General features: G+C 33.7%; 1 protein-coding gene across 1 annotated transcript; it reads right to left on the reverse strand.

Annotated features, from left to right (window-relative positions):
- Positions 1 to 1542: 1542 nt before the first annotated feature.
- Positions 1543 to 3658, reverse strand: LOC139486640 (uncharacterized). The gene is made up of 3 exons (XM_071271566.1): positions 3442 to 3658; positions 2613 to 2684; positions 1543 to 2153 (listed from the first exon to the last, which is right to left on the reverse strand). The coding sequence occupies exons 1-3, from the start codon at positions 3656 to 3658 to the stop codon at positions 1690 to 1692; spliced, it is 753 nt and encodes a 250-aa protein (XP_071127667.1). The 3' UTR covers positions 1543 to 1689.
- Positions 3659 to 10266: the final 6608 nt, after the last annotated feature.

The following is a 10266-nucleotide window of genomic DNA, read 5'->3' on the forward strand; positions in this document are numbered from 1 at the left end:
AAATTTTTGAATGGTTGTCGCCGATTTTTTGTGCTTTCTTTGCAAATATTCACCCATATTAAAAGAAATCAATCTGCAATATTTCAGATGATAAAAGAGATAAATGTAGTTTTTTTTTCGATTCTCAGTTGTAGTTCAACGAGCCAAATATTAGCAAAATCAATAGATATTTAAGTTATTTCGTTTTGTTTCATACATTTCCTAAAAAAAAAAATATAATGTTTGAAAAGCATTTAATATACTGTAAAAGTGTTCCATTGTTGTCAAAAGATCAATGAATAGCTTTACATGATTGAAAAACAGATAATTAAACATTTTCATTAAACACTAATTAATTTGTTCTACAATTAATCTTTTCCCTAATTTGTCACTTGGTCATATATCATGAGCTCTGTGTTTATAATATAGTTAGGAAAGAAATTCTAAGTAAATATTTTGATTGATATTTAAAAAAATTAATTTAAAATAAGTATTAATCTTTATCTCTGTAATTTCTGTTTAGTGAAAATGAGAGATGTTTATCCTGCAACAGTAAAACCAAAGACAGAAGAACTATCGACTTTGATATGTTTTGTGAAACAGTCGGATAGTCAGAAATATCATTTGAAAGTTCAGGCCTGCTAAAATGTGCATGAAGGAGGAAATCTGTCGAAATCCTTATTGTGCATGAATTATTCAAAACCATTTTGCTGTTAAAAATGTAATAGTCATATTTAATAGACTGCAGGTCTGACTTAATTCAATATAGTTGATGAGTATGCCAGAATTTTTTGTGACTTCATGTGGTTTTTCAAAATGTTTAATTTTTCTTTTCACTTAATAAACAAATTTACAAAATGTAATGTGTAAATTATATGCATTACTTTGTAAAAATAGTTCTGATTGTAATTCAATGCATTACTTTGATAAAAGAATGTAATTGTAAATGTGATTTAACGCATGGTTTTGGAAAATTAATTGTTATATATTGCATTACATACATTGTAATTCGCTCCATGTCAGCAGGCTTTTTAACTGAACGATATAAACACATTTGAGATGTTTGTATCGATTGTGTAGTGTATCTTTCATTTTCGACAATGATTTCTGTTCGGACGATTTCACTTCTTCTTGAAATTTGATGAATATAGAAACGTACATGTGTATGTCAAATTTAGCTTATGTGGATGTTTTAGAGTTAATAACAACACTAAAAAATTGTGTTGAAATTGAATGTTTTGTGTATCTTCGGTTTTTATTCTCAAAAATGTTTATAGGGAATATCTTTAATTTTAACATTGGCCCTTTTCACAGGAGTTAAACACACAACAATCATTTGCTTTACATATTTATGGTCACAATAAACGTCGCAGTTTTGATTTATATATTGTTAATTTCATTCTTCTATCATGTAAGAAGGATTGATTACAGGCTGCTTAAACGCTTTAATGCAACATTTATCTGTGTGTGCAGCGCAATAAGATGTATCCGACTTTCAACTAGCCCGAAATATTTAATTAGACTTTTTCATAAATATAATCATGTTTCAGATTAACCAATCGCTGTACTGACAAAAAATGTCATTGTTTGAATCCTTACTCCTATGATTGCAATGATGCATAGTATTAAAACGTTACCTTTATAAATTAATTAAATTGAAATAGATATAAATTTAAAAAATACATGTATAGCATATACAAAAATATTGATTTATTTTGAACATACAACGCATGTCAACGGATAATTATTAATATAAGGTGGACACTCAAGTGCACCACACCTCCCAACCACTGGGTGAACAAGTTTGCCATTGTCGTTACGACTTCCTCCAGTCACAAATTCGGGATGAATGTGCATGCAAATATATGATGTAGCTGCTACAAAGGTATAATCATGGGCACCTAAATATCCATAATACTCTATGTTCCATCCGCTATAACATTTGTCTTTACCCGGTATCATTAGAACAGTAGAGGCTTGATTTGTTCTGCACACAGAACATGGTATGTCATTGCCGTTGGCATTTGGTACAAAAAAGTCATTGTCGTATTCGCCACCATAAATAGGAGCATACTGACCGTGATATGTGGTTTTGCGGTAATTTGGGTCAGATGGCAGGCAGAGAAAGTCTACTGCAGCCCCAGATTGGGTAGAATGACCTCCTCCAACAAAGCCTGGAATATAATAATTTTAAATACATTTCTTAAATATTTATTTACAATTTAATGTTGTTATAGTTTAGAGGTGTTTTGCAACAAGGTTGCATTGACGGTATTGATATTCAATATTTCTGTACATTCAGGAAACTAATAAATTTTCTTTATGACAAATGATAATCGAACAAAACAACAGTTAATATACATGTTTTTTTGGTCTAATAAATAAATAATCTGAGACAATTGATTCATTACAGATGGTTAGATAAGAGCCAGAAGCACATTTCGCGTGTTTAACGACGATTTGATGAACCAATATTACAAGTTTTGTTTCAAAATGCTTAATTAAGGACAACAAAGAGGATTCATTGGTGGCAATACAACTTCAGCTGTTCATTTGCCTTATTATATATAATGAGTTTGTAATTCATACATGTAAACCATTGATCTGAAATACTTCAATTTGAATAAACTTACCAGAATAAACCAGGTTTGTACGATTATTTGGACATTGTTTTCTTCCCCAAACTGTGTACGTGACTGCTACGTCTATAAAGATATAATTCAAATTCATAAGTACGTCTTTTTTTTTTCTTTAACCTTAAATCTATTTTGATTGTTTTAACTTTGAAAACACAATTTACAAAGGGTGGCATTGTCACCGGTTTGAATGCAATTTGAATGAAATGTAGGCAAATGCTTACAGGAATTGATATATGATGCAAATACCCCTTTTTCAAAAATAAAATTGAATGCATGTCATAAATGTTGTAAATATCTTTTTACTATACAACGTCATCTAATATTGTATCAAGTATCTTATATAATGGTCTATAGAGTATTAAAACAATAAAAGTTCTATCAGATAACTCATTTGTTTTATTGATGTTGCATTTCTATTTTACATGTGTTCGTTAAACTACGTATGCCTGCTTGGGTTGCTCACATACATGTAAATAAGTAATTGAAATGTTATGATATACAAATGACATAAAAATTTGAGGTTGGACTTACTGTAAACCATATATTATTTGCTTCCTTTAGAGAGTGAGATTCAGAAATTTGTTGATTCTGCTGTTATTTGTTAATTGAAGTGACAAAAAGATTGTTCAATGTCTGATTATTCTGGTACATCAATGCTGCCGAATAGGTAAAAAATTATGTTGCATAATAAGGAAATACTATATGGCGCATTCATTTGATATGTCAATTGCCGTGGAGTGGTCAGTTGACTTATGAGTATGAATGTTGCCCTCATTTCTTTTCTTTAAAAATGTTCTTCAAAATGTATGATAAAGTTACGTACTATTATTTGCTTGATTCTGAATTGTGATTTTCTGATTCTCGATTGTTTCAGCTTGTTGTTTAACGGTAGTGTTCAGGTTTGCTACAAGACTCTCTAGGCGGGCTAGTCGGTCTGCAATGACGGATGGATCATTCAATAGTAATCTTTTGTCCGCTTTTGTTCTTTTGAAAAAACAAAAAAGCACAAGTAAAAACTTAAATAAACATAATACATCCATTACTAAATGAACTATCTAGTCAGTTAGATAATCTAAAAGTTGTACATCTACAATTAAATGGTTCTACATGCACCTGTTAGCTCTCAAGATAAGGTTTGAACCTTCAAGTTAAAGATGTTTATTTGCATGTGGTCTTATTGAAAAAAGGATGGACTAAAATTTTAAAACACAGAATTTTCGAAATGTAAAATGTGTTTCAACTTACATGTATTGTTCATATTATATTTATTGGCTGTTCATTTTCAAATTTAATTTTTCTATGGAAACCTTGTTTCAACTTTTTGCAAAGAAAAGTTATCCAAAGATTGCTAAAATGATGTGTATTACAATTTACCAACACTATATATATAAAGAAAAAAAGTTGAGGAATGGTTGTAAATGAGGCAACTCTCCAAAGATACCAAAATGACACACTATGCGCATCATAAACATAAAATTAAGGATGTGATATTCCGTTTATAATATGTTTGCTACAATAGTAGCCAAATTTCCTAACCCAAATATTTGTATCTAGTGAATAACAAATAGCAAATGAGTTTTGATATTTCAACAGCAAAATAAATAAAAGCAATTTGAATCGGAGTTCCTTCAGACACTTGTCAAAAACAATAGGATCAAAGAAGCTAGATTATTTAATTTCATTTTCAGATACATTGATGACGTTCTTTCCATAAACAATCCGAAATTTTCTGATTGGGTTCCAATAATCAATAAGACCTTGTTGATAAATATTCCGTATCAACTTCACAAATAATACATGATGGTCTTGATGTATAGATTCTGCGTACTGACGTTGTTTATCATCTTAACAACGTGTTGTATTGTTCTTTCATTTGTCTTAAGCTTTGTTCTATTATTAATATTACTTTAACTGTTGGATCGTTTCCTGCTATTATATTCATTTAACGTGGTTCGGTACTTATACATCCCGTCAATTTGTTTGTATTATCTCTCATTTTTGCTGGTGTGTTTTGTACATGCGACTTTTTGTGTCTCTTTGGTTCTTATAACGTAACTTTGTACTTTAGAAGATCCTCACAGTATGTTATTATTTTAAGTTTGAAAATACGTTGAACCACAAACGTCAAAATTATGTAATCGCGTAGTGGAATGAACGATTTGTTGATTCGTATAAATTCTATATAACTTTTGGACTATTTTAAACCTCGTTCTATTTCTGAAATTAATTCTTACATTCTTTTGATTTTTAAACTCTGTATGCTCACATTGCCCTTGTGAAATTTTGAAATTGTTCCTTTTGTGATGATTTTGTATCTATGGTTAAATTGTTTACATTGGTTACAGCTCGGTAGAAGCATTATTTTATGCATTGCATATATACCTTAATAAAACATAGTAAAGAATTGGATGTTTCGCGGGTAAACTTTGGGTCAGGTCAAACGTGAAGGGGTGTTCCAAAGGAAACTGTCAATACGAGTAATGAGACACGTTGGAAGAACACCCCTCCTATAATAATGGTACGGCTACCATTGGGGTATATAAGCAGGAGAGATTCCTAGCTCAGGGTCGATTGTCATAAGTCTTCGGAGACATAAGACCAAGCTACGGTACGTCGATATTCGAGATCGCTGTCTCGTATATATAAGGTATTATAGATAATATTACTAAGTGTAATAAAGAACAGGTCGGTGCCTGTTATAAATACGGACTTGTACATTTACAAGCGGAACCGTAGTGTACCGTATAGGACAAGTGTGAGTCTATGTGACCACCTTGTAAAGTACATAATTGTACCAGAGGAACAAAGACAAGTGTGTAAACTTGTAGGGTGCATTATTGTACCAGGAGGACAAGTTTGTTCCTGACCCAGGACAAATTTGTAATAGTACAAATTTGTACCAGTGTATATATTTTGAGTAGAATAGTCTATAGATAGTTTATTAAAGATTGCAAAGAGCAGTTGTACATATTTTGGTTCATTGACGTTAATATTTGAATAAACCTTATTTGTTATATGTTTTGTAAATAGAGCAATTTTGGATCCAGTATCAAACTGGTAACGGACTCATTCTAAATAGAAACAGACAAGCTTACCCTGTGTACACGTTACATAATTTGGTGGCTAGCGGTGGGATCCGAATTGTTCATTTTTAAATCCATAGTGAAAGATTATATATCCAAATTGGATCATCTAATAAACTTATATCCAAACTGTCTTGTGATAATTTACTGTTCACTTTTGCACAGATCAAAATTGTCCTGTTAACGTTTTAAATTTCCCACGGTTAAATTACGATTATTATTTACATTAGGGATTAACTATCGATAGTGGTACAGGCAATATTTTGATTGACATTTATTACGTTGTACATTTATGACATTGTGTTGATATTATTATATTGTGAATGCATAGTTATATCGCAAATTAAAGAACAAAAATTTCTTTTGATGACGAATTGACAAAACAAATTGAAGGTATGGAAGAGACAAGGTATAGACACAGTTTTGTTTCGTCTACACCTAAAGATCAGGGTGTTCGTCCAAAAGATACTTTTATAAAAAGAAATGATTCGGGTCTGGAATCAAGAGGGTCCTTATTGTCAAGAAAGGGAGATAATGTGAAAGTTGATTTACCAACATTCAACAACCCGAATACGCACAAAACTGTTAAATTTTCCCAAATTGATTTAAAGGAAGGGGATACTTCGCCTTTACCCATAGATAATAGCTACATTATGGAAATAGACAAAACTGACAAATCAAAGTACCGACATACTGGTAACACAGATAATTCTGGTGTGAAATTTAAACCATGTCACTATAACGGTAGCACATCATTGACAGACTATTTGTCCCATTTTGAAATGTGTGCACTTGTAAATAATTGGTCGGAAAACCAACAAGGGTTATATTTGGCGGTATCGTTAATGGGACAAGCACAAGCTGTACTTGGAGATTTACCAAGTGAGAAAAGACAAAACTATTTAGTCAGCGCACTTGAAGAGCGATTCGCGCCATCTAGTCAAACTGAGTTATACAGAGTTCAGTTTAAAGAAAGACGTCAAAAAGCCAGCGAATCTCTTCCCGAATTAGGCCAGTCAATTCGGAGATTGTCCAACTTGGCATATCCTACTGCCCCATGGGACGTACGTGAAACTCTCGGGAAAGAGCAGTTTATTGACGCGCTCGTTGATTCGGAAATGCGACTCAGAATAAAACAATCGCGACCGAAAGGTTTGAATGATGCCGTGAGACTTGCTGTTGAACTAGAGGCATACAATAAAGCCGAAAATAAAGTAAGAGAGGGACGAGGTTATTTACGGCAAACTATGAACGATGACGAGTTAGATAGGAAAGAAAAGATTTCAAATAGTGACTCGCCAAACAAAGACATAGCATCATGGATGCAAACAATGGAGAAAAGTCTAAGTACTCTTACGACTGAAATAGTAAAATTAAAATCTTGTGGTACAAATGAGGGACCTTATTATGCTAAAACGAGATATACCCAAAGTAAGAGGACAAATAAGGGTTGTTACAATTGTGGCAAATTTGGTCATTTAGCAAGGGACTGTCGCGAAGAAATCAGAACAATTATAATGGAAATAAGAGGGATGGGACTGTCAAAACATTAATGTAAACTAGGAAACAAAATAACCGTAAGACAAATGAAGGTGCGGTTACAACAGCATCTGAAGATGCTGGTATGTATGTCAAACTAAATGTAGGAGACATTGAAGCCAATTTTGTGGTTGATACAGGAGCAACTTTGACATTGGTTTCTTCCAAGTTATATGGTAGGTTGACTTCATTAGATAAATCATATCTAAGTGAAGTTAAGACAACTGTTAGGTCAGTGTGTGGCAATAAGCTAGAGCTTCGTGGAAAAGGCAGGTTCAATCTGCATTTCGGTCCAAATATGTTGCAATCTGAAGCTGTTGTGACTGATCTGCAAGTTGATGGTATACTTGGTTTGGACTTCATGAAACGACATAATTGTTTAATTGATGTTAAGAATGGGCACTTTTGTATTGGGGATTTTAAGGTAGATTTGTGTTTTCAGGGATCAATAGGCTGTTACCGAGTGGTTGCTTCAGAAGCGGTTGTCATACCGCCAAGGTCAGAAATTGTCATTAAAGGCACGATTTGCTTAGCAGAAGGTCAAAAATTACCTGCTGACAATGCTTTGTTAGAAGCAAACGAGCATGCAGGGAAAGACTACATTTTGACTGCTAGAACGTTGGTAAGGTCAGGCGAAAAAGTCCCTGTTAGATTAATGAACACAGAACTAGATCCTAAGACAATCCATCCTGGTACAACTATAGCCCAAATGTCTGGTGTTGAACAAGTACTAGATGGTAATATTAGTTCAAATGAACAAAAACATAACGGACTTAGACCAGATTTACAAGATCTGTTAGACAGGACATCAGATGAATTGACTTCGAAAGACAAAAAAAAAGTTAAATCTTTGTTGATAGAAAATCAGAACTTGTTTGCTTCTTCTGATGTTGACTTCTTGGGAAGGACCAATCTTGTAAAACACGAAATCAATACGGAAAACGCAAGACCATTTAAAGAACCACCTCGTCGTATACCTTATCATTTGAACAAGGTAGTAAATGACAACCTTGACAAAATGTTACAAAAAGGGATTATTGAACCATCCCACAGTCCCTGGGCGGCAGGGATAGTCTTAGTTAAGAAAAAGGACGACAGTTATCGCTTTTGCGTAGATTATAGACGCTTAAACAGTGTGACCCTTAATAAAGACGCGTATCCTTTGCCGAGGACGTTTAGCAGGAAATAAATGGTATAGTACTCTGGACTGTTGTTCAGGATATTGGCAGGTGGAGTTGGCCGAAAATGACAAACACAAAACCGCTTTTGCAACGTGAAGGGGTTTATTTCAATTAAGAGTCATGCCGTGTGGGTTGTGTTGCGCTGCACTGACATTTGAGCGATTAATGGAAACAATACTTGCTGGTTTACAGTGGGAGACATGTCTGGTTTACATTGACGATATAATCGTTTTTGGAAAAACACTAGATGGTATGCTTGATAATTTAAGAGACGTTTTAGCTAGGCTTAAATTGGCTGGTTTAAAGCTGAAAGCAAAGAAGTGCACCTTGTGTACCACCAAGGTTCGTTTCTTAGGACATATTGTCTCTGAGGAAGGAATATCAACCGACCCTGACAAGATTAAGGCTGTAAAAGAGTGGCCCACCCCTACAAATATAAATGAAGCTCGTTCCTTTTTAGGTCTTTGTGGGTACTACAGAAAATTTATCAAAAACTTTGCCCACATTGCTAAACCGTTACACAAAATTACAGAGAAAGAAACTAAGTTTGTTTGGACTTCAGAATGTCAAGAATCGTTTGACCAATTAAAAGGTAAATTAATAAACGCACCAGTTCTTGCATATCCAGATTTTAACAAAGAGTTCATTTTGGATACAGATGCAAGCAATTTGGCAGTCGGAGCTGTCTTGACTCAGAAATCTGATGAAGGACTTGAACATGTTGTGGCTTATGCTAGTCGTACACTTTCAAAATCAGAACGAAAGTACTGTGTGACACGCAAGGAGTTGCTTGCTGTGGTTTGTTTTGTTAAACATTTTAAACCATACCTTTACGGTAGAAAATTCACAGTAAGAACTGATCACGGATCATTAAAGTGGTTACTTAACTTTAAGAACCCAGAAGGACAGATAGCTAGATGGATAGAGACATTAGGATCATTTGAGATGCAACTTCAACATCGACCAGGAGTGCAACATAGGAATGCAGACGCACTTAGTCGCATTCCTTGTAAACAATGTGGTTATCATTCCGGTTTAGAAAAAACAGACTGAGACTAAAGAGCAATATGACACTGTTAATGCTATCACCCGTTTTGATGATGGTAATGACAAAGATGATGACAGTGAACATCATGATTTGTCTCTAATAGAAATTCAGAAAAATGATCATGACCTGAAAATAGTGACAAAATGGGTAGAAACAGACGAACGTCCATATTACAAAGATATTTTTGATAAGGGATTTTTCTTAAGATCACTTTGGAATCAATGGAACAACTTAGAGTTAAGAGACGGACTTATTTACAGACGATTTGAAGACCCTGTAACCAAAATTGTAAAAATGCAGGCTATCATTCCTTTATCAGAACGCAAAAAGGTTTTACAATTTTCCCATGATGATAAATGTTCTGCTCATTTGGGTATCCATAAAACTTTGGCAAAAATTAGACAATCTTATTATTGGCCTGGGTTACTAAATGACGTCAGGACTTACATAAACGGATGTGACAAATGTGCAAAGCGAAAAAGTCCACAAAAGTCCAAAAGAGCTCCAATGGCTTTAGTTGAAGCTAATGGACCAATGGAAAGGATAGCTACAGATATCCTTGGTGAGTTGCCAGAAACAGAGAATGGTAACAAATATATCTTGGTAGTTTCTGACTACTACACAAAGTGGACGAAATCTTTTGCCATGCCAAATATGGAAGCTAAGACTGTGGCTAAGATTATAGTTGAAGAAGTTATTGTAAGATTTGGTGTTCCTCATTGGATACATTCAGATCAAGGCAGGCAATTTGAAAGTTTGTTAGTTCAATAGATGTGTTGTATTCTAAACATTAAGAA

Source organism: Mytilus edulis, chromosome 8 (genome assembly GCF_963676685.1).
Source record: "Mytilus edulis chromosome 8, xbMytEdul2.2, whole genome shotgun sequence".
In the NCBI taxonomy this organism is placed as follows: domain Eukaryota; kingdom Metazoa; phylum Mollusca; class Bivalvia; order Mytilida; family Mytilidae; genus Mytilus; species Mytilus edulis.

What these genes read in the sequence shown, in the direction of transcription:
- LOC139486640 (XM_071271566.1), bottom strand. Translation starts at nt 3,658, where the DNA reads ATGGATGTATTATGTTTATTTAAGTTTTTACTTGTGCTTTTTTGTTTT. An exon ending in TCAGAATCAAGCAAATAATA is followed by an intron (nt 2,685 to 3,441) that starts GTACGTAACTTT and finishes ATATCTTTATAG; the next exon opens with ACGTAGCAGTCACGTACACA. An exon ending in TACAAACCTGGTTTATTCTG is followed by an intron (nt 2,154 to 2,612) that starts GTAAGTTTATTC and finishes ATTATATTCCAG; the next exon opens with GCTTTGTTGGAGGAGGTCAT.